Below are 25,747 nucleotides of genomic sequence, written 5' to 3' on the forward strand. Positions count from 1 at the left end.
AACCATATTGCCACTCGGAAGCAGAATAACATCCAGGAAAAGGTTAAATAGAAAACAGATGTACAGTACTTGATTTCATTGTACCTTAAACATTATGAATTAGCCACAAGTTTACATCTGAACATAACATTTACTTTGGTCTGCCGCTCCCTTAAACCGTGTGAAAAGGAAACATTTGTGCAAATTCTTTGACCAAGAGAACAAAATGCTTTTAAAATATGTTGCTTATTCTTATTGTTACTACTATTCTAACATTAGTAATTTCATCAATATATATATAAACTAGAAAAGAAAGCTTTTTTTTTTTAAGGTGGTGAAGTATAAATAATACAATATAAATATATGAAATGTTTCATTTTTAAGTGGCTATGCTCCTGGCATGCTTTAAATGCCCCAAAATATTTGTTCTCCTTTTGAGGAAAGATTTCAAAAAATATTCCACTGGAATGTCATGTTTTCTTTTTTATCCAGTCGTTTTTGTCCATTTTGATGTGGTCGTTTTTATCACAACAAAGGCATTTTCAATGTTTTAATATCAGTATCCACAGGTCTTAAATGAGGAATGCTGGGTCAGCATCTTCATAGAACCAAAATCGAACAACTCAAAAAGAATCTCATTTCTGCAGGATAAACTGGTCAATGAATTCATTTTGTTCTGCTTCAACCTTGGAAAGGGCTTCATATTCTATTCGATACCTGGAAATGGGGTAAGACAAACCAGATTCAAGGCACCTTTCAGAGTATGTACAGTATTAGAAAAAATAATTTAAGAAAATGTGTATTGCACACAGTATTAAATGTATCTTTAAAATGTACAGCAAGATGGAGGAAAATTTAACAAATCTACGAAAAGTGCATCGCATTTTACTCAGTGTTTTCTTACTCATTCATTTCCCATAAAATCTAATCTGTTTTAAATTTAAGTCGTAACCAGGGACTTGAATTATAAAATTCTCAGTAATCTAATGATTTAACTGGCCATGCTACCTGTCAGAGACTTGTTATAGAATAATTTAAAAATGTTTGTTGTCTTTTGCCCTCATCTACATTCAGCCCCTTCCCTGTGTTAACCAGCAATCATTCTCTCGAGTGCATTCCCGTAAAGCCTGTGTCACAGACTTGCTCATTATTTTCAAGCATCTTTCTTGCATCCTGCCCAGTTTTGTTCTTTCCATCTTTGAAGCGGACTCTCTCATCATGCCTCCTATGCTTTCCCCCACACTCATGCTTCCCCTTTCGATCACATCATCAAAGCCAAACTGAGCAATCAGATTTTGTTTGAGGGACTAGTTAGGTTTATCTCTCTACTATATAATAAAACACTTATCAGTATCTACAGCAAATTTCATAGAGAATACCATCACTTTAAAACAATACAAAATCCACATAATAACCAACATGTCATACATAATGTATTGCGTAGATACTTAGAAATTAGATTTTTTTTCACAAGGTTTAAAAAAGGTGGTGTGTGTGGAGTAAAAAATGTAACATCCAAATCATTGTGTTAACCTTTTTATCATGAATGTTACACATTTTACCTTCTTAAGATGATCTTTGATGCAATTCTTAGGTTTCACATTACTTATGAGTACACAATTCTAAAACACGAATGAATGCACAAATACCTTAAATTAGGTCTTTATTAAAAAGAAATCCTGCCCAGTTCTTTACTTTTATTTTTGCACCTAATATTTGCTGTCTCCTACTGTTTTTATGTATTAAAATTCTCCATTGATATTAGTTATTGAGTCGGCAGGTGCTATGCTGATGTTTTAAAATGTACCTGCTAATGTCAAATTCAGACTGAATTATTCAACTAATAAGAATATCGTTGTCTTACACCCTATATTTAAGCTTTGGATGCATTTATAGGAAAATGTGTCTATCATAATTAGACTACATATTAGTCCCCCTCTTTAAGAAATGGGACCGGAGGGTGTGTTCCAACTACAGATGGATCACACTCCTCAGCCTCCCTGGAAAAGTCTATTCGGGGGGGTTCTGGAGAGGAGGGTCCGTCGGATAGTCGAACCTCGGATTCAGGAGGAACAGTGTGGTTTTTGTCCTGGTCGCAGAACAGTGGACTAGCTCTACACCCTTAGCAGAGTCCTGGAGGGTGCATGGGAGTTCGCCCAACCAGTCTACATGTGTTTTGTGGACTTGGGAAAGGCATTCGACCGTGTCCCTCGGGGAATGCTGTGGGGGGTACTCTGAGAGTATGGGGTACCGGACCCCCAGATAAGGGCTGTTCGGTCCCTGTACGATCGGTGCCAGAGCTTGGTCCACATTGCTGGCAGTAAGTCGAAACCGTTTCCAGTGAGAGTTGGACTCCGCCAGGGCTGCCCTTTGTCACCAATTCTGTACATAACTTTTATGGACAGAATTTCTAGGCGCAGCCAGGGCGTTGAGTGGGTCTGGTTTGGTGGACACAGGATTGGGTCACTGCTTTTTGCAGATGATGATGTCCTGTTTGCTTCATTAGGCCGTGATCTTCAGCTCTCTCTGGATCGGATCGCAGCTGAGTGTGAAGCAGCTGGGATGGGAATCGGCACCTCCAAATCCGAGACCATGGTCCTCAGCCGGAAAAGGGTGGAGTGCCTTCTCAGGGTTGGTAGCGAGATCCTACCCCAAGTGGAGGAGTTCAAATATCTCGGGACCTTGTTCATGAGTGAGGGGAAAAATGGAGCGTGAGATCAACAGGTGGATAGGTGCGGCATCCGCAGTAATGCGGGCTCTGCATCGGTCTGTCATGGTGAAAGCTCTCAATTTACCAGTCAATCTATGTTCCTACCCTCACTTATGGTCATGAATAATGGGTAGTGACCGAAAGAACGAGATCGCGAATACAAGCGGCTGAAATGAGTTTCCTCCATAGGGTGTTTGGGCTCTCCCTTAAAGATAGGGTGAGAAGCTCAGTCATCCGGGATGGGCTCAGAGTAGAGCCGCTGCTCCTCCGCAGCGAGAGGAGTCAGATGAGGTGGCTCGGGCATCTGATCAGGATGCCTCCTGGACGCCTCCCTGGTGAGGTATTCCGGGCACGTCCAACTGGGAGGAGGCCCAGGGGAAGATCCAGGACACGCTGGAGGGACCATGCCTCTCGGCTGGCCTGGGAACGCCTTGGGATTCCCCCGGAAGAGCTAGAAGAAGTGGCCGGGGAGAGGGAAGTCTGGGCATCTCTGCTTAAGCTGCTGCCCCCGCTACCCGACCTCGGATAAGCGGAAGAGAATGGATGGATGGATAATTAGACTAGGATAAAAAAGAAATATAGCCTATAAACTCCACTTATGTTAATTCAGAAAAGCAAGCGTCAACCACACTTGAAGAAATTTCTCTGGACAAGTCTCTGAAACAGTTTATGATAAGCTTAGCTGGTAGTTCCCCAGTCATAGGGAGTGAGAAATTGACATTTTATCTCCGTTTTAAAAGACTTGAGCTATAGAAATGCTCCGGGTGTTCGCTACTTGTATGTCTGGTGCAGTACTGTGTGCCAGTAGTAACATGCATTTTAAATAATACGACCATACAACTCTAGCTAACCCTAATACAGTCTTAAATATAATCATTTTATTTTGGCATCACATTGCATACAATACAGACTGTACCCTGCACAAAGTGTCCTTCATACAATGCACATGATGCGTTAGTTGTTGCAGATTTATATACGATGAATGATTTTATTTGCATAAACCCCTTAAATACACAAATATTGCACAGAATATGAAATTTGCAACTAATGGCTAATTTTCAAATGTTGAGGGGGCATTTTTAAAAGTGCAGTGCTAATTTCTTGTTCGACCACCACACATAATGTGTAACACTGAACATGTAACACACTTACTTATTTTACACACTGGTCCTGGGGTGTATAGGATTGAGGGGCAGGGATTACTAAATTTAAGAAGGAAAAATAGTGAGATTTTACATTTCTAGTTTATATGAGACGTGTTGTTCACATATTTTGAAGAACATAATTGCACTGTGGGGGTGAAATAGAATAAAAAAGCAAAAAAAGTGCCAGACTAATACTCTCAGTATGGAATGTATAGGGTACAACTGATTGTTAATGTAAAAACTCTTTCTTCCATCTGGCCACACTGTATATAACATGCGGGCATGATCAAGAATTGTAATTCTTGTTTGACCAAACAACAGAATTGGCAAGCCTCATTATCTAAGTGACTTTGACTGTAATAGATTGCTGCTGCCAAAAATGGTAGGTCCAGCATCTGAGAAACAGCTGCCCCCTGGGCCTTTTTTATAAAGGACTCCACAGTTAATAGAGAATGGGGTAGTAATATAAAAAAAACATCCAGAGAGCATGGCAGTTCTGTGGGTAAAAGTACCATGTTAATTAGAGTGGTCACAGTGGATTGCCAGACTCATTCTATCTAACAGAAACTCCATAAATATTCAGGTGTATCCAAGAGTGATGTGTAGGAGGGCATCTCTGAGTGCATAACATATTGAACTTTGGAGTGGATCAACAGTACAGGAGGACTCAAGATTGGAAAAATGTTGCTTGGTCTGACAAATATCAATTTCTCCTGCAATCTGCAAAAGGTGGTGTCAACAGCACAAATCTAAGGATCCAACCTGTGTTATTTAATCCATTCTGTCTGGTGGTGGAAGTGTAATGGTTTCAGAAATGCTTTTTTTGGCACAAATTAGGCGCCTTAACAAAGACTGAGCATTATTTAAAAGCCACGGATTATAAGCTTTGATGCTGACCACATCCATCCCTTTATGGTCACAGTCTATGTTTTTTTAATGGACATTTCTGGAAAGATTATGTACCATGTCACCAAGCATGGATCATCTCAAGCTGGTTTCACAGACATTTACTTGACTGGCTGATGCCTTTATTCGAGGAGACTTAAAACATTTATGGTAGAATTGGTTACATTTCTTTTGGTTTTCCAATTGGAGCACAGGCTGGTCAAGTGACTTGCTCAAGGCCAAACAGTGTCAGTAGTGGGATTTGAACCCACAACCTCAGAGTCTGAAGTCCAAAGTCTGAACCACTACAGGAGAGGAGGAATCACTTTTCCACACTTCTGTAATCTAATAAATATCACGGAGTATATAGTCATATACGCTCCAAGGCCACTTAATTAGGAGTAGCTTTCATTCGTACCAGTTGGGACCCATTTATGCCTACAGAATAGTTTAAATTTCTGAGGTATAGATTACACAAGGTGCTGGAAGCAATGCTTAGAGCAGTGGTCTTGAACTCCGGTCCTGAGCAGGTTTCCATTCTAACCCTTTTCTTAGTGACCTGTTTTTGCTGCTAATTATCTTCTTTTGAATTAATTTTAATTGAATTTGTCTTGAAGACTCCAACCCCTTAATTGTTTCTTTTTCCTTAATTAGCAGCCAAACAATAATAAGATACAAAATGAACCAAAACATGACCGGCAAACTGTATCCCTCATACAGTATCTGAAAATAAAGAAAGGTGAAGGTCTCAGGAATGCTGATAAAAAAAGAGATAATCAACAATTTTGGAAATGTCTGCTATTGCACAATAAGAGCAGCAACAAGCCATGGAATTAAAGAACAGGTTTAATTAATGACAAGACGCAGCACCTAATTAAACAACTAGTTGGAGTTTGAGGCCCTGACTCCGTTGGTCTTCGGTTGGCTCACTCACGTCACATTTCATTTCTGTTTGGATGCCATTTAAGGAAAGAAATGAAGAAATTCAGAGAAATCATCAGGGGAACAAATCTTAAAAACAAATCAATTAAAATAAAAGGAAAAGGAGTTCATTAGCAGCAAAAACTGGTCACCAGTTAAGAATAGGGTTAAAATGAAAACCTGCAGCCACTGCGGCCCTCCAGGACTGGAGTTTGTGAGACCACTGATCTAAGCAATGCTTCCAGCACCTTGTGTCTCAGAAATTTAAACTGTTCTGCAGGCATAAATGGGTCCTAACTCCTACGAACGAGAGCTACTCCTCTCCTGCTAATAAACACATTTAAAACTGTGAAAGCAGGGTTAATTTACTAGGATAAAATGGAAATCAGAGTGTAACAAATATTGACAAAGACCCTCTAGACCAGTGTTTTTCAACCAGTGTGCCATGACACAGTGGTGTGCCGTGAGAGATACCCAGGTGTGCCGTGGAAATAATAGTGTAGCGCACTTGGGTCTGAATCTGAGAGGGACAAGCTCCTTAGGTGGTCGAGACCTGTCTGAGGAGGACAAGTCTACCTGGAGAAGCTGGCATAAAAACAGCTCTGTGATCGCTATGTTAAAGCACTTCAGATGTGTCTCCTGGATGCTGGAGTCTGTCTACCTGGGTGTTTGGTCACCAGCGAGTCTCACAGGACCAGTGGATAGTGGACATAAGAGTTGCCTCTGAGGCAGAGAGGGACTGGCAAAGGGATAAAGGAGTTGGGTGATGCAACCAAAGTGGTCAGTGAATGCTGATTTTGGAGCTGCTTTTTTACATTTTTTTCTGGTAGTCCCAACCCTATGGACAGTTGAGCAAATGTATGAGATGTAATGTTTGTGGTTAGTAAAATAGTGGTGTGCCTTGGGATGTTTATGGTTACAAAATATGTGCCACCACAGAAAAAAGGTCCACTGCTAGGGCACTTTGACTGCTGATGTTACAACAGAAATCTTTATCCTGAGTTGGTCATTTGAGACTTAATATGGATGAGTGTCTTATATAACTGTTGGTAGTAATATTCAGGTATTATCTAACAGAGTTGGTCATTTGAGACTTAATATGGATGAGCGTCTTATATAACTGTTGGTAGTAATATTCAGGTATTATCTATACAGTCTCAGTCCCTGTGTCTTTTAAGAGGTCATCAGATCATTTAGACCAGGTTGTATTTCACAAAGTATGACAATTTACCTTAAAAAACACCTTCGAATTGAGACCTTTATCTAGAACTGAAACTTTTCAACACTTAAAGGCACATATCTTCAGCTTCTTTAAACTGTTATGTGTTTATTTTACAACTGGGCAGTGAAAAGGACTTGCTGAATGAATGTAGCGCAAACGTAACGTCACTTTCTGGAGAGCTGATTTTCAGCAGTCAAAAAAATGCCAATGCCTGAGTGCAGCGAATTTCAAGATAAAAATGGGAAACCTAAAATTGGTAATAACTTGCATCTATGCTCTGAAGTTTTTCATGACAAAACACCACATATAATTTTTGGAAGTCTATAATTAAAGACACAAACCTCTCCAGCTGCATTTTCTTTTCAGCAATGAGTGCCTGCAGCTGCTGCTGTTGCGATTCCCTCTGTTTGGCAACAGATTTCAATAAATTTCTGGCACCAATGGCCTATTGAAATAAAAAAGGCAGGAATCATTCACACACACTTTACAGATAATCTTTGCACATTGATAAAAATTCCTACATTTATATTTCTTCATTATTCTTGTACTTTAAGAGTTTTTCTTAAACATTTTCTGGGGAAGTCATTTCTGTTATCTTACATCTGACTAATTTCTTGATCAAAGGTCAACCCCTGCCTATAATGTGGTGGCTTCCTTCTCTACTCACACTCTGAATGTTATAACCAGACAACCACATAGAGTGGATATTTAAAGTCTGCACGCTTGCTGAAAATTTTGTTTATGTAAAAGCAGGAACCAATACCTATCATGACAGATCTTTACATCTTTAATAAGATCTTGAAAAAAATAAATGGCCAATTGATGTGCTAGGAGGACTGCGAGCAATTCAAAAACAGATCTGCTGTTGTAATTAATACAAAATATGTCTCTGTGAAGTTGTGAATTGATTTTACAGTATAATTTCTGGTATTTTATAATGTCGGTCGTATGCGGAAAACTGACGTTATTGGTCCAAGGGATTATGATATGCTAATGCCCACCTGAGAGAGTAACCATGGAACACACGGCCTTTTTTTTCCTATGTGGGTGTGGCAATGTGCTGCATCAGCGTGTGCTCCTAACCTCTCTCTCTCTATTGTGCCTATGTGACCACGCAGTAATACCCGAACTATTCCAAAGCAACTTTGGCACTGTTTTGTGTTTTTTGTATCACACACACTCATACACCTTTATCGTAAGAGCATCCCTTATCTACGATCAGAAGAATATATGAAGCTGGTTTTAAATTAAAAGTCGTTGAAGTGGCGAAAGAAATCGGTAACTGTGCTGCTGCAACAAAATTCGATGAGTCTAAGAAACTGATGTGAAATCGGAAGAGGGAAGATGTTAAAAAAAAAATTAAGCTTCGCATTTTTGAACAGGCGTATAAGTCGGGGTCTGATTTTATGATTGATTTTTTGAGTTCCAAGACCCAACTTATAAGTGAGTATATATGGTTAAGTGGTTTTTACATATACAGTACTGCTCAAAAGTTTTAGAACACCTCAGTTTTTCTTCAAATTTAATCAGTTGAAATGTAATGATTGACCAAAAAAAACTTTAGATTTAAAGTTTAGGTTAGCACAAACTGGAAAAAAAACAAAGAAATTTCAGAATATTACAAATGGGCTTTCTTCAAAGAACAACTAATAGGTTACAACCTACAGATATTCTGCAGTAATTAAAGTAAATTAAGCCTTGCAAATTGAAGCAAACAATTTGCACAGGTGTCCCAACTTTTGTTGATTACTTACACCCTCTGAAGAACTACTTGGACAATATTACTCTGTAGAAATTTCAGTGATAATGGCAAGAAAACAGCAATTAACAAAACAAATTAAACAGAGCATTATTATCCTTAGAAGAGTATGGCTTTCATTTAGAGAAATTGGAAAAAATAAATAAATAAATCAAAGTGTCAGTGAGTATGGTGTCCTACAGATTCCAAAGCCAATTAGAAACTGGACGAAACTCTGATAGGAAAAGATCTGGCAGACCCAAAGTCACAACCCAGTCAGAAGACAAGCTGCTGAGGGTCACCAGCTTGTGTGATAACACCTCACTGCACAACAGCTTCAAGAAGCACAGCTTAACAGTGGTCAAAAAACAAAGTCTCAGTTTCTACTGTGAAGAGGAGACTGTGCTGCAGGTTTGACATGGTAAGTGGCAGTAAGAAAGCCATTCCTTAAAGGACAAAATAAGGCCTTGAAATAACGGCTGTGGACTACTGCAGACTGGAAGAAAGTCTTATGGGCCAAACAATCAAAATTTGAGATCTTCAGTTCATCCCACAGGGTGTATGTACGCCGTTGAGTTGATGAAAGGATGGTTCCTCAGTGTGTGACACCAACTATCAAACATGGAGGTGGACGTGTGATGGTCTGGGGTTCTTTTGCTGGGGGCAGTTGCTTCCTTGCATAGACTGAGTGGCATTCTGAAGCAAAACGGTTGCCACATTTTGGCTGTTATATCAGCAGAAGATGGCTACTTTGTGAATAGAATTTTGTACACTTGATAATTCCGTGAGTTATTTTTTTATTTGCAATTGTTTGTTTATTCTGCACCTTCATTTCATGAAACATTAACTGCATGCATTTCCATAAAACCTGAAAAAACAAAGGTCTTCTAAAACGTTTAACCGGTATTGCATGCAACCAAAGCATTTTAGTTTTTGAACACAGAGAATACAAACTCCACCCTGCACAGTGAAGAAGCCCATTAAACTGCGGGTCACAGAGCTGTGAGGCAGCAGCATGAACTACTAATCCACCACACCACCCAGAGCCACCTACAGTATATTATATATACAGTACCAAGAATTTTAGGCCAGTTAATCAAGTTCAGTGCAGGGACCTCACAGATCACATTAGTGTGTGCAATGTACAAACTGCACTGGCTAGGGTGCCAGTCCATCACAGGGTACACTCTCACACGTGCACATAACAGGCCAGTTCAGAGTCACTAATTCTCCCAGCACGAATTGGGATGAGAGAAGGAAACCCACCCAAACACAAGAAAAATGTGCGCAAATCCCAAGCCAGCATACGGACAAGGGCCTGTACAGCTATAAGGCATCAGTGCTACTCACTGTGGTATCACCAAAATTACACTTTAGGAAATTTGCAAAGCTGCTAAATACTTTAATTTATTTATCATTCATTTCTTTACTAAGACTTTATTCTTTCCAGAACTGGTTTTAACCTGAATTAACTGCAAGCAATATAGGCTGTGACTCTTGTACACCTTGAACACCATGGAGTAGTTGAAATGCATTAAAAACACTGAATTTCAGCCTTAGTTTCCAGCTCACTATACTGTTCTTAGACACCTACAGTCTGAAATATATACATCAAGAGAACTGACATAAGAATGGCATTGCTGTCAGGATCTGAGCAGGCTGGTGATGTAAAGTGGAGACTACATTCATAGTGACACAGGATCTGCAGACTGGAGATGCTTTTGCAACTGTTTCCTGATAACAAAGCTTGTTTACTAAGTGATTATGTGCTCAAATCCAAGTATATAACAAGTCATTTTCACACACATTCCTACATTCATAAATATGACATGAGCCTAAAGTAGGATTATATCACATAAGATTTTTAGGCATGCAGAAGGAGTACTGGGTGATTGATCTTATCCTATTGCCAAAAGAAACAGAAGGCATCAATGCAAGCAAGCGTCTCACAGCCCCCCAAAAATATCTTCAAATTTAATAAAAAACAATTCAAATTCAATATGAAAATAAAAAATAAAAACATATTTGAATAATAACAGACATATATTGAAATTGTGCACAAAATAAGCTCCCAACTTATATTGGCACTATGCTCAATTGCACCCACCCACAAAGCTTTTAAAGAACATCTTAAAAGAACTGCAAAAAGAGAATAGCAAATTATAGGCATAAAAGAATTATTCAGCAGTCTGACTGCATGCTTTCTACTGAGCATCCGGTAAGGATTTTAATTAGAGATTCAATGAAAGTTTAAGTGGCTAGGATGAAAACAGGCTGCCACAATTATTCCAGAGAAAAGAGTAAGAGAATATCTGGCCAACAATATCTAACATTTTAATTTAGTTATTTTATTTGCTGTTTATCAATGGAAATATGGAATTCTTACTCTCAGCAAATAGTAGACTCAGCTACTGCTACTTAAATTATCCTTTACAAAATTTATTTAACACAAATAGGAAAAGATAATGGACTACATAAAGAAGTAAATGAAATGTAATATGTTCAGCAGTCCTTCAGTACTGATTATGTAATATGGGTGTAGTGTTTAATAAAATCTTTACTTGCAGTTTGTTTATTAGAACTAGGGGGCTCTGCCCCCTGCTCGCTTCACTCGCCCACCCCCAGGTTTGGTTAACCGGATATACAATTTAAAGAGATTGTTATTTTCATTTTATTCATTTTTTATTTCTTGATATTTGCCAGTAATAAAGCTGTAGTGAATGAGTTATTCCCCCTCCACCCCCGGGCACGCTACATGCCAGCCACTTCGCATCTCTACCTCTCGCGTTGTGAAGAGGGGGGCTGAACGCACACTAAGGAGATGTGGTCACTCCTCCGAAACCCCCTCTTAAACGGTGATACAATGGGAAACAAATACATTTTTTTTTTACCTCCTCTATGCTTGATCATTTGGCTTGCTGCTGCTGCTGCTGCTTGTGCCGTGCTGCGTGATCTGCATGTAGCACTGCATGTCGATCATTTAAAAGCCTGTAGAGCAGCTGTCTTTTTGTCTCACTTCCTTGTCTCGCGGGACGTTAAAGTGTCTCCAAGAAAATCACGTTTCGACCCAAGATTTTTTTATTATAATGGAGAGATATCGTCTCCACTGAAGCAAGTAACTATTAGTGGATTAGTTTTTCAAAATTATTTAACCCAATATTAGAGTTGCAGGTGACTGGAGCAGATCTGTACAGCACTAGCCACAGGACAGGAAGCAATTCTGAACATGAGACCAGCCCATTGTACGGTGCACACACACACACACACACACTCTCCCTCTTTCTAGCACATATTTAGTATGATCACAGCTGCTAAATAACTTAACCTGTGTGAGAGATGAGCCAGAGTACCAGGAATAAAGCCCCATAAACATGAGAAAAAGTGCAGCCATGAAACCTTAAATGCCACATATCCTGGAAAAAGGTGTTTTTTTTTTGTTTTTGTTTTTTTGTTTTAATTTAAAGCAGCCCCATTACCTGCATATAGGGGACACTGGGCAGTACTTTACAATGAGGGCTCCTTGTCACATCCATTATGCTTTAGCTAACTCATCATAAACAATTTACATTGTTCCCGCAGTATGTTGAACCTGCCTAACATGTTTCCACTTTTCATTAAGATCTGTGCAGTGTGTTTACTTACTAAAGATATTTTAATGTGCTGTAAAATCTGCAGAATTACAAAAATGGTGGGAAAAAACACTTCTACAAAGAAATGCAGTAACAGCTTCATTAAAAATGTATGTATAACTGTATACTTGCAATTGTGCATGACATTGGAAATTGAGAACAAATAGAATGCTAAAATGATGGGAAAAAATGCCTCTCTACAAGAAGCATAGCATTCCTTAATCTATTTGCATACACTTTTTGCTTTATTGTTTTTTTTTTATTCATTACTGAATATACAATCTATATATATATATATATATATATATATATATATATATATATATATATATATATATATATATACAGTGGTGTGAAAAACTATTTGCCCCCTTCCTGATTTCTTATTCTTTTGCATGTTTGTCACACAAAATGTTTCTGATCATCAAACACATTTAACCATTAGTCAAATATAACACAAGTAAACACAAAATGCAGTTTGTAAATGGTGGTTTTTATTATTTAGGGAGAAAAAAAAATCCAAACCTACATGGCCCTGTGTGAAAAAGTAATTGCCCCCTGAACCTAATAACTGGTTGGGCCACCCTTAGCAGCAATAACTGCAATCAAGCGTTTGCAATAACTTGCAATGAGTCTTTTACAGCGCTCTGGAGGAATTTTGGCCCACTCATCTTTGCAAAATTGTTGTAATTCAGCTTTATTTGAGGGTTTTCTAGCATGAACCGCCTTTTTAAGGTCATGGCATAGCATCTCAATTGGATTCAGGTCAGGACTTTGACTAGGCCACTCCAAAGTCTTCATTTTGTTTTTCTTCAGCCATTCAGAGGTGGATTTGCTGGTGTGTTTTGGGTCATTGTCCTGTTGCAGCAGCCAAGATCGCTTCAGCTTGAGTTGACGAACAGATGGCCGGACATTCTCCTTCAGGATTTTTTGGTAGACAGTAGAATTCATGGTTCCATCTATCACAGCAAGCCTTCCAGGTCCTGAAGCAGCAAAACAACCCCAGACCATCACACTACCACCACCATATTTTACTGTTGGTATGATGTTCTTTTTCTGAAATGCTGTGTTCCTTTTACGCCAGATGTAACGGGACATTTGCCTTCCAAAAAGTTCAACTTTTGACTCATCAGTCCACAAGGTATTTTCCCAAAAGTCTTGGCAATCATTGAGATGTTTCTTAGCAAAATTGAGACGAGCCCTAATGTTCTTTTTGCTTAACAGTGGTTTGCGTCTTGGAAATCTGCCATGCAGGCCGTTTTTGCCCAGTCTCTTTCTTATGGTGGAGTCGTGAACACTGACCTTAATTGAGGCAAGTGAGGCCTGCAGTTCTTTAGACGTTGTCCTGGGGTCTTTTGTGACCTCTCGGATGAGTCGTCTCTGCGCTCTTGGGGTAATTTTGGTCGGCCGGCCACTCCTGGGAAGGTTCACCACTGTTCCATGTTTTTGCCATTTGTGGATAATGGCTCTCACTGTGGTTCGCTGGAGTCCCAAAGCTTTAGAAATGGCTTTATAACCTTTACCAGACTGATAGATCTCAATTACTTCTGTTCTCATTTGTTCCTGAATTTCTTTGGATCTTGGCATGATGTCTAGCTTTTGAGGTGCTTTTGGTCTACTTCTCTGTGTCAGGCAGCTCCCATTTAAGTGATTTCTTGATTGAAACAGGTGTGGCAGTAATCAGGCCTGGGGGTGGCTACGGAAATTGAACTCAGGTGTGATACACCACAGTTAGGTTATTTTTTAACAAGGGGGCAATTACTTTTTCACACAGGGCCATGTAGTTTTGGATTTTTTTTCTCCCTAAATAATAAACACCATCATTTAAAAACTGTATTTTGTGTTTACTTGTGTTATATTTGACTAATGGTTAAATGTGTTTGATGATCAGAAACATTTTGTGTGACAAACATGCAAAAGAATAAGAAATCAGGAAGGGGGCAAATAGTTTTTCACACCACTGTATATATATATATATATATAAAAGCCAAATACAACTGACTCACTCATCATGAAATCTCCCGAACCATGAAATGACTTGAAATTTGGAATGTAGGTTACTCTTGGCCCATAGGTGTTTGCTAAGAAACGGTTTTAAAAATTTCGTGGCCCAAGCGTGAAATTTCTTATAGTTTTTTAGACCCATTTGTATGTCTGTCCGCTTTTCAGAAGAGAACTACTTCACGGATTTTAAATCTGTTTTTTTTCTATAATTTGCTTGAGCATTCCGATGATTCTGCGACTTTCTCATCGCGCTAAGTATCACAGTTCGCTTTCGGTACCGATTTACTAGCGTGAATCTTAGAGAGACTCATTGGGCTGCGGGGAAGGGGGCAGTGCCCTCCTCACTCATGCATCTGCCTCAGGGTGTAATCTTAACTCTGCTTAGTTAGTGAGTGAGAGAACTACTTAACGGATTTAGATCTTTTTTTTTTCCTATAATTTGCTTGAACATTCTGATTGATTTTGCGACTTCTCTCATTGCGCTAAGAATCACAGTTTGCTTGCAGGAGCGATATATTTGTGCTAATCCGAGACAGAGGATGTGGGCCGAGGAGAGGGGGAAGGAGTGACTACAGGAGTAGAGAGCTGGACGGGGCCCTCCTCACTGTCCTGTTTCACTAATATGCGGGCGAAGCTGCGGGGGATGGCTAGTTAAAGTACAAATAATTTGATTTAATAAGACACTACAGGAGTACATGCTGCTTTCAAATACATTACCCTGTGCATTTTGTAAGCCATTGTTATTATTATTTCAAAGTAAAATGTCAGTGTTCAAGCCAACACTGGAGCAGTAACAGGACCTCCTGGATTACCATGGGGTATTACACACACTACCTACCTCAACTAAGTCTCAGGAAAAGCAAATAAAAGACATATGATATAGAGCCATACACTGAAAATTACTACAAGCTACAACAACCATTTTTGCTACAAAAAAGTAAAGAAAGAAGGATCAAACAAGGAGTCTAACATTACATTTTTTTAAAATACTTTTTTAAAACAAAAGAAGTCTTTTTTTTTGTTTTAATAGATATTATGATGACATGGTAAACACTGTCTGGATTATAAATGCAAAGCTGTTGAAAATGGGCTTGGTAAAAACATAATTAACACAGCCTAATATGTGGTTGGGCGTGTAATCGACTGATAGATAAGTACAGTGGTGCTTGAAAGTTAGTGAACCCTTCAGAATCTTCTATATTCCTGCATAAATATGACTTAAAACGTCATCAGGTTTTCACACAAGTTCTAAAAGTAGACATGGAGAGCCCAGCTAAACAAATGAGACAAAAATATCATACTTGGTCATTTATTTATTTATTTATTTATTGAGAAAGATCACCAAGTATTACACATCTGTGAGTGGCAAAACCATGTGAACGTTTTGCTTTAAGTATTTGGTGTGACCCCCTTTTGCTGCAATTAACTGCAACTAAACATTTCTGGGAGGTCTTGATCAGTCCTGCACATCAGCTTGGAGGAGGTTTCGCCCATTCCTCCATACAGAATTGACTCATGACTCAACTCAGGGATGTTGCAGGGTTTTCCACAATGAACTGCATGCTTTAGGTCCTTCCACAACATTTCTATTGGGTTAAGGTCAGGACTTTGACTTGGCCATTCCAAAACCTTTATTTTATTCTTCTTCAACCACTCTCTGGTAGAATGACTTGTGTGCTTGGGGTTGTTGTCTTGCTGCATAACCCAGTTTTTCTTGAGATGTAGTGCATGAACAGATGTCCTGACATTTTCCTTTAGAATTAGCTGGTATAATTCAGAATTCATTTTCCTGTCTACAATGGCAAGCTGTCCTGGCCCAAACGCAGCAAAACAAGCCATCATGTTTTACAGGTGGAATGAGGTTTTCATGCTGGAATGCAGCGTTTTTCTTTCTCCCAACAAAATGCTTCTCATTTGAACCAAAAGTTCTATCTTGGTCTTATCTGTCCTTAAAACTTTACTCCTATAGCTTTCAGTCTTATCTACATGCTCTTCAGCAAACTGTAGACAGGAAGCAATGTTTTTTTAGAAACAGCAGCTTTCTCCTTCCAACACTTGCAACCCTTTCGTGTATACCACTATTGTTCAGTGATCTCCTCATGGTGAACTCATGAACATTAACATTAACCAATGTAAGAGAGGCTTTTAGTTGCTTAGTAGTTATCCTTAGTTCTTTTGCGACCTCGCAGACAGTCACACACCTTGCCCTTGGAGTGATCTTTGTTGTTGATTGGCCACTCCAGGGGAAAGTAATAATAGTCTTAAGCTTTGTCCATTTGTACACAATCTGTCTGACTGTGGACTGGTGCAGTCCAAACTCTTTAGAGATGGTTTTGTAGCCTTTCCCAGCACAATGAACATCAACAATTCTTTTTCTGAGATCCTCTGAAATGTTCTTTGTCCGTGGCATGATATACTGATACCACACAAACATTTCTGAAGATGAAACTCTTAGATAGAACCCTGTTCTTTTAATATAAACAGGGTGCCCATTCACACCTGATTTTAATCACACTGATTGATGAACATGAAATTAACTGCCAACACCTGACTCTAATTCTCACCTTCACATACTTTTGCCACTCACAAATATGTAATACTGGGCGATTTTCCTCAAAAAATAAATAAATATGACCAAGTAAGATATTTTTGTCTGATTTGTTTAGCTGGGTGCTCCAAATCTACTTTTAGGAATCTGATGATGTTTTAAGTCATTATTTATGCAGAAATTCTGAAGATTTCACTAACTTTCAAGCACTACTGTAGATAGATCGATCAATCTATCTTTAAATAAATAAATACATACATAAATAGGTAGATAAATAAGTAAGTCAAGTAAATAAATAAACACACACACACCAGAATGACTGTAAAGCAAGAAAACTAAAACTAAAACTACAAAAAAAAAAAGGAAATTCTGACTTGGCAGTCCCAGTCCCAGTGAGGCATTACGCTGACATATTGCTGTTGGTATAAAGGACCTCCAGTAGTGTTTCTTGACACACTTCTGCTGAGTAATTTGTTGGCTGAAAGTTAACTGTTTTCTATTTTAAAAGCATTTTTTATTGGGCAGGCTGCTATAATAATGGGAGCTGCACAACTCGGACCTATTTCTTTTGTTACTAGGTGATAATAAAATCAATAAGTTTAATTAGGAATAAATCAATGAACGTTTGTTTAAATATACATCTTCATAGCAATTAGATGACTCATTGGCAATGAATGAACTTCACACTCCATGCACAAATTATCACTGACAGACAAAATGCGAGACATTAAGACAGAATGCAACTGTCAACCATGTGCCTAAATGATGTGCACAGGTGAAACCAGAATGAAAAGTTTACTATATTTAAAACATTCCACATAAAGAAAACTGATTTAAAAATTCAAAAGACTTCAAAAAGCAAATGTAAGAAACATAAGCAATTACTTTCTGCAAAACATAAATGTAGCTGATAATACTCAAGAACACAATAGAGCATGATCCATAAGCTCTTTTGGAAGTTATGCCAGTTTAGCAGTCATTGTGCAAGGAACACAAGGTAATGAAGGACTTAAACACAAGTAAGAAATAAGCCAAGGCTCAGCACATCCCTAAGAAGGCACTTTCTGTCACTGTGCATTTGATTTTCTCTAACACATTCCCAAAACTTTGAGTTAAAGAAGAATTTACACATTAGTTGCTATAAGCTATCATTTGTGTATCTGAGATCACTTTAACAGATGGTTTCAAATTTTGCTCTCAGGCATACAGGTGCTGGTCATAAAATTAGAATATCATGACAAAGTTGATTTATTTCAGTAATTCCATTCAAAAAGTGAAACTTGTATATTAGATTCATTCATTACACACAGACTGATGTTTAATCAAATGTTTATTTCTTTTAATTTTGATGATTATAACTGACAACTAATGAAAGTCCCAAATTCAGTATCTCGGGAAAATTAGAATATTGTGAAAAGGTTCAATATTGAAGACACCTGGTGCCACACTCTAATCAGCTAATTAACTCAAAACACCTGCAAAAGCCTTTAAATGGTCTCTCAGTCTAGTTCTGTAGGCTACACAGTCATGGGGAAGACTGCTGACTTGACAGTTGTCCAAAAGACGACCATTGACACCTTGCACAAGGAGGGCAAGACACAAAAGGTCATTGCTAAAGAGGCTGGCTGTTCACAGACCTCTGTGTCCAAGCACATTAATAGAGAGGCGAAGGGAAGGACAAGATGTGGTAGAAAAAAGTGTACAAGCAATAGGGATAACCGCACCCTGGAGAGGATTGTGAAACAAAACCCATTCAAAAATGTGGGGGAGATTCACAGAGTGAGTGGACTGCAGCTGGAGTCAGTGCTTCAAGAACCACCACGCACAGACGTATGCAAGACATGGGTTTCAGCTGTCGCATTCCTTGTGTCAAGCCACTCTTGAACAAGAGACAGCGTCAGAAGCGTCTCACCTTTGGACTGCTGCTGAGTGGTCCAAAGTTATGTTCTCTGATGAAAGTAAATTTTGCATTTCCTTTGGAAATCAAGGTCCCAGAGTCTGGAGGCAGAGAGGAGAGGCACCGAATCCACATTACTTGAGGTCCAGTGTAAAGTTTCCAGAGTCAGTGATGGTTTGGGGTGCCATGTCATCTGCTGGTGTTGGTCCATTGTGTTTTCTGAGGTCCAAGGTCAACGCAGCCGTCTACCAGGAAGTTTTAGAGCACTTCATGCTTCTCGCTGCTGACGAACTTTATGGAGATGCAGATTTCATTTTCCAACAGGACCTGGCACCTGCACACAGTGCCAAAGCTACCAGTACCTGGTTTAAGGACCATAGTATCCCTGTTCTTAATTGGCCAGCATACTCGCCTGACCTTAACCCCATAATAAAATCTATGGGGTATTGTGAAGAGGAAGATGCAATACGCCAGACCCAACAATTCAGAAGAGCTGAAGGCCACTATCAGAGCAACATGGGCTCTCATAACACCTGAGCAGTGCCACAGACTGATCGACTCCATGCCACGCTGCATTGCTGCAGTAATCCAGGCCAAAGGAGCCCCAACTAAATATTGAGTGCTGTACATGCTCATACTTTTCATGTTCATACCTTTCAGTTGGCCAACATTTCTAAAAATCCTTTTTTTGCATTGGTCTTAATTGATATTCTAATTTTCCGAGATACTGAATTTGGGACTTTCATTAGTTGTCAGTTATAATCATCAACATTAAAATCTTGCATACGTCTGTGAGTGGTGGTTCTTGAAGCACTGACTCCAGCTGCAGTCCACTCTTTGTGAATCTCCCCCACATTTTTGAATGGGTTTTGTTTCACAATCCTCTCCAGGGTGCGGTTATCCCTATTGCTTGTACACTTTTTTCTACCACATCTTGTCCTTCCCTTCGCCTCTCTATTAATGTGCTTGGACACAGAGCTCTGTGAACAGCCAGCCTCTTTAGCAATGACCCTTTGTGTCTTGCCCTCCTTGTGCAAGGTGTCAATGGTCGTCTTTTGAACAACTGTCAAGTCAGCAGTCTTCCCCATGACTGTGTAGCCTACAGAACGAGACTGAGAGACCATTTAAAGGCTTTTGCAGGTGTTTTGAGTTAATTAGCTGATTAGAGTGTGGCACCAGGTGTCTTCAATATTGAACCTTTTCACAATATTCTAATTTTCCCGAGATACTGAATTTGGGACTTTCATTAGTTGTCAGTTATAATCATCAAAATTAAAAGAAATAAACATTTGAAATACATCAGTCTGTGTGTAATGAATGAATCTAATATACAAGTTTCACTTTTTGAATGGAAATACTGAAATAAATCAACTTTGTCATGATATTCTAATTTTATGACCAGCACCTGTATGTATGACTGCTATAAAGTCTTACCTTCATTTTTTCTGTCTCTGCTTCTTTTGCCAGTTCATCCACAAGTTCAATTAGGCCTCCAACAATTTTTTGAAATTGACCAATTTCTAAATAAAAAAAAACAATAAATTAACTGAACTAAACAATAATATTTCACTGATTAAAATAGATCACATTAAAAAGTGCAGTTAGCAGTGACTTACTTTCTACAAATTCTTTGCATTCTTCTTTAAGCTCTGTTGTTTTCTGTGCAACTTCAGGGTCTAGAACACGCAACTTGTTCAGTTCATCAAAATGAAGCCCTGCATCGGCTAAGGGGTCTTTGGCCATAGCTTGCAAAGCTTAACCTTAAAACCTGCAGCAGCACAAAAAGTACAATAAACTAAAGAGACATCGGAAGAACATGAAAAATTCTACACAGATTGTAACCATGAACTCAATGCACTCTGCAGAACAGGAGGTTAAGCCAGGCCTTGATAACAACAATGGCTTCAGCAAGCAGTGAGGATGCAGGCAGCAGTGTCAAAGTGAAGCAGGCCTGCAATTCACCCTGCTTCATTTGGTGTTCCGTGCAGAGTAAATATTGTGATCAGTAAACTCCCAGTCAAAAAAAGCTTTTCTGAGTGTTATGTATTTCAGTGTTCACCTCTTACTTGGACATATCAGGAGAAATTCAGTTCATATTTCTATTTAGGTCAGGTTTCATAACTGCAGGTATATTTGCTAGAAGTTGTAGGTATTGATAAAAACAGTATATGCTTATCAGCTATATATGATTTAGAAATTGTCAGTTAATATGTAGAATTTACAAAAACAAAACCGACAGCCCATTAGTACATGTCATGTTTTTGCTGTGTACAGGACAGAATCAACTTTGCTTTATTTATCCTGCACTCACATATTTATATGCTTACTATATTATACTAGGAAACGCATCACTTTTACCATCTTACATTATGCAAAACAGAGTGGACTGTATCAATGAAATCAAATTGAGATCCATGTTGTGCTTAAAGGCTCAATACAATGTTAAAGGCCGCCATTAAGATGATGGTCAAATCTGAGAATCATGACAAGGCTGTATGCAAAATTAACACCATATTTAACAAATAGAATGCATTATTCAAATTTTTGGTGATAACAGTATTACTTTGGATCTTTGACACAGTAATACATGGAAGTTAATTTTTTAAATATTAAATGCTGTATAATACCACATCTTGGAAGTTGCTATACATCGAAAATCATTCCCCCGTGAAAACATTAAGGAAGCAAGATAACATGAGACTTGCTCTCACAGATTCTGCCAGGATGTGTATGTGTAACTGCAAATTAATGAACAGGGTTCCAGTCACTCAGATCACAGCTAAATGACCTAGGTGGGGTAGTTTGTCTGGCCATAGCTGCAAGTTACTATACAGTATACGTAAACAATATACTATGCAGAAATAAAAAATAATATAATCATCATATTTTACCAACATTTCATATACAAAATAAACCTGATATCACTAGACCCATTTCCAGTCATGTACATCATGTCTCCTCAGAGCTTACTGTATCCATATTGTCAAGTTCAGCTCAAAGCAGACACATTCTATAAAAATAGTTATTTACAGGTTTTCTGGCACTGAATTCTTGCTCATGCTGAGTAGATAAGCTATTCTGTATTTATCACTTAAAGATATCAGTGGTTACATGTAAATCTGGCCAGAATTGCACAAACAGTGTGGGTTTATGAGGGTACAATATAAAAATGTCTAACCTGTGTGTTTAAGTTTGTAAGACATAGCTGGAACCTTCTGCACATGCACTACCACCTGTAATTGTTACAATCGCTAGACAAAGATAAACTGAAAATTTTCCTCTGAAAGATTCAAAGTTAAATTACTGAAAAAAACCTTTAACTTATATAAAAAAAAATAAAATAATAAAATCACTCCTCTGTAAATATTGTAAACTATGTTTAATAGTATAATTCATCTGGTATTTCTTTAACAGCTTTTTGCAGTTAAAAGTTGATAATATATCTTCAGCACCTCTCAAATGCTTTTACTTCTTAAACAATGTCAGCAGGTTATTTAAAGTTCATTGCCAACTTTTAAAGCCACTCAAGTGTATTAATACATGCATACGCCATGATAATTAATTATTAATTATGCCAAATAAGTCAATTACATCTCAATCCTCAAATTAATTAAGATTTACTTATTATATGGCTATGCATGAAGTACTTGATACTTTTTATTTTGTAGTCGTTCTTTTGTGTTAATTTTTATTCAGCCTTCCTTAAATCTAACTTTTTTTAAAAGTAATAAAAACTGTCAGCTGAAACTTGGCATAAATGTAAAATATCAAAGTTAAACCGTTTCACTACTTCCATTTACAACATTTTTAGGCTCTATGATATTTGACTATACACAGCTTACAATACCACTGTGACTAAAATGACAAATATTTTTTAATTCAATGTGTAATTTCTCTTTCTTGTGTCATGGTAAAATATGGACCCAAGCTTCTACTTAAAGAAATTATTTGTTGTCCTTTAACCAGATTTTTATTGTAGTAAAAACATTGATTTTTCATTGCATTGGCAGGTCATGTTATTTTTAATCTTGAATATGTCATCATAACTGACAGAAGTTAAAAAGCAGTCATACAGAATAGTCCAGTATTTAATGGAAATAACAGTATACTGGATTCTGTTGTTTTAAATAATACTTTAGGATGTTCATTTGAACTTAGACAACACTCTTAACAGCAATCACTTTCAACATTGCTGGGAAAGATAAGGTATAAAGCGTTTTTATGATTTTTACACATTAAACTACAAAAGCTTCAATTCTACTTTTTAAGACCATCTTATTTCAATATAGAACCATGTGAGGCTAAAATTCTTTCTTGCTGCACAGACCACAAGGCTGGATCTCTCTGTTTATGGTGCAAGTCTATCATAGAAAGTCACTAATAAATTTTGTACTAAAATAATGTCTGTCTTTTTGCAAGACATAATATATACAATATAAATATATAAAATGTTGTGTAGTAACAATTTTAATAGTCTGGTATTATCTGACAATTTACACCACTGTAGTCCAGGCCTTTAATGACCTCTTGGGCACAGCCATCAGCAGTGTGTCTGTCTGCGGAGTGACGGTCGACTTTGTTGAGAGGTTTACTTACCTTGGCAGTGACATTTATGTCTCTGGTGACTCTTCCTGTGAAGTCAGTAGACGGATTGAGAGAGCATGGAGGGGTCATGAGGTCACTGGAAAGAGGTGTGTGGTGCTCCTAATATCTATGCAAAAGGATGAAGGTCCAAATCTTTAGACTCCTGGTGCTTCCTGTCTTGCTATATGGTTGCGAGACATGGATGCTATCCAGTGACCTGAGACAGACTGGACTTCTTTGGTACTGTGTCTCTCCGGAAAATCCTTGGGTACCATTGGTTTGACTTTGTGTCGAATGAGTGGTTGCTCATGGAGTCCCAAATGAGGCACATTACCTGCATTGTGAGGGAGCGTCAGTTATGGCACTACGGCCATGTGGCGCATTTCCCCGAGGGTGATCCGGCTCGTAAGATCCTCATTATTGGGGACCCGAGTGGCTGGACCAGGCCAAGGGGTCGCCCACGTAACACGTGGCTGCGGCACATAGAGGGTCATTTCCGGAGGGTGGGACTGGACCACGTGTCTGCCTGGAGGGTTGCCAACCGGGATCCCGAGTTGTTTCGTTGTGTAGTGGGTGCGGCAACGCACTGTACCAGAGCATGCTCCCCAACTTGAACTTGAACTTGTAGCCCTTGGGGTACCAGTCAATTAGGAATGTACAATTTATGCTACACATTATTGCATCATCTATGCACCATTTTGTAAACCCACTTATTTCTACATCAAGAATGGGAGTCTAAAGCCTGTCCTGTCAACATCATTTGCAAAGCAGGATCGAATTTAAGTCATGGCGACAGTTCACACTATCATAAAAGATTAGCGGACTTTTCGGACGTGAGAAGAAAACTGGAAACCGTATACTGACAGTGACGGATCTGGAGTCAAACCCAGAATCCCAAGGCAGCAGTGCCCAAGGACTGCCACTCTCAGTTATGTAAACTTGAATTCAATGACATCCCGCAAACACTTCTTGTAAACGCATAATTTGCAATTAAAAGTGTCACAGTTAAAGAGCCCAGACGATTTGGATGGCTAATTTGTTTAAGCAAATGCATAAAAATTTGCAAATGAGTACAATTTCAAAAGAAGATTATCCTAGTTGGGTTTGAGTCTGCACTGCAGTTATTTTCATTTAAGATGACATTCTCAAACCTTCTTAACCCAGTTCCAGGCTCACTCCAGCAGCAGTGTGCGCAAGGCAGGAATCAACCCTGGACTGGAGTGGGTGCCAGTTCATCTAACAACCACGTCACGCGGAACAGTTGGGAGAAAAAATCCACCCAGTAAGTCAAACCGAATTCAAGCCAAAGGAACTTTGAAATCATTATGGTATTGAGGTACCCTAGCCTGTCCTTTCCAGGTATTATGCTTGTCGACGAAAGAAATTGATTCAAAACATTGAAGAATAATTCACATCTGGAAGATCGAAACAACATACACCTTGAACGTGTGTGAAAAAAGAAAGACAATCAGGATTACAAAAGATACCACTTTAAATGTACGTTACAGCAGTGGTCTTAACTTGGAGGTTGTTAAGTTGTCCCAGAAGAGTCGAGGTACGAATGCGTTATATATAAAATTTATTATTTTAAAGCTAAAATGAACAACATCTTTCATCGCCAATCGCCCCCATTCTAAAAAAAAAGCGTTTAAAGAGAGTTGCCAAATGAGAATTCCGGTAGGAAAAGGGTTAACAACTACTACATTTAAAATATTTTCAAAAACTCAAGTTAATTTTTCAAACTCACAACTAGCACAAGACAGCATATTAACTAAAAATGTTGTAACTGTGTATGCACGTGTCAACAAGAAGTGGGACTACCTATGCAGAAGTAGGCACAATATGAAAAGTTGGGGACAAGAGATTATGGACAGTTAGATATTCGCGCGACTATACAAACGATCTACTTTTTGTCACATTAAAAACACAATCTACGAGATTAAAGCAATCTTTGGAAACTATGCAGTCCTAAATAGGACTGAGTACTGCCGGAGACGTGGCCAGATGTTACATCCAACCCAGTAACTTAAGTAGGTCCCATTCTCTTTGGGCAAGAATTACACTAAAACAAGTGAAACAGCTCAGTAAAAAACAATCGGAGCAAGAATAAGATAAATTTACCTGACTTTAACCGTTAAGTTCGAAACACTACCAGATATTGGTTTCAAACTCCTCCTTGTTTCCCCGGCTACTAAGGCGACGCTCCAACTGTATTCTGCTTACCAACATGGCACTTCCGCAGCGTCTATCTGACATGCCCATTGAAACAAAAAGGGGGAAGAAATTGTACACTTCATGAAAATAATAGAAAAACACAGATTATTCTGGTAATGACTACGTTAAAATTATAATAAACTTGAAAAAATAATGTACATATAATTGTCATTACTTGTTTGCAATACAGATCTTTATCTCTGAACTTCATGAAAGTAAAGCTCACCCTTCAGCAAAACAATTGTAATGAGATCCGACTGCTTCAAGTCAT

At 38.5% G+C, this 25,747-nt stretch overlaps 1 protein-coding gene across 1 annotated transcript; it reads right to left on the reverse strand.

The window, feature by feature from the left end:
- Nucleotides 1–484: 484 nt before the first annotated feature.
- ift20 (intraflagellar transport 20 homolog (Chlamydomonas)) lies at nt 485–25,531 on the reverse strand. Its single transcript, XM_028806737.2, has 5 exons — nt 25,384–25,531; nt 20,295–20,446; nt 20,113–20,198; nt 7,204–7,307; nt 485–696 (listed from the first exon to the last, which is right to left on the reverse strand). Exons 2-5 carry the CDS (start codon nt 20,419–20,421, stop codon nt 615–617), a joined length of 399 nt encoding a protein of 132 aa, XP_028662570.1. The 5' UTR covers nt 20,422–20,446; nt 25,384–25,531; the 3' UTR covers nt 485–614.
- Nucleotides 25,532–25,747: the final 216 nt, after the last annotated feature.

This window comes from Erpetoichthys calabaricus, chromosome 8 (assembly GCF_900747795.2).
Source record: "Erpetoichthys calabaricus chromosome 8, fErpCal1.3, whole genome shotgun sequence".
In the NCBI taxonomy this organism is placed as follows: domain Eukaryota; kingdom Metazoa; phylum Chordata; class Cladistia; order Polypteriformes; family Polypteridae; genus Erpetoichthys; species Erpetoichthys calabaricus.

Excerpts from the sequence above, each read along its gene's own strand:
- ift20 (XM_028806737.2), bottom strand. The coding sequence starts at position 20,421 with ATGGCCAAAGACCCCTTAGCCGATGCAGGGCTTCATTTTGATGAACTG. Across the intron at positions 20,199-20,294 it reads ATGCAAAGAATTTGTAGAAA|AAATTGGTCAATTTCAAAAA; the intron begins GTAAGTCACTGC and ends TTTTTTATTTAG. Across the intron at positions 697-7,203 it reads AAGAAAATGCAGCTGGAGAG|GTATCGAATAGAATATGAAG; the intron begins GTTTGTGTCTTT and ends CCCCATTTCCAG.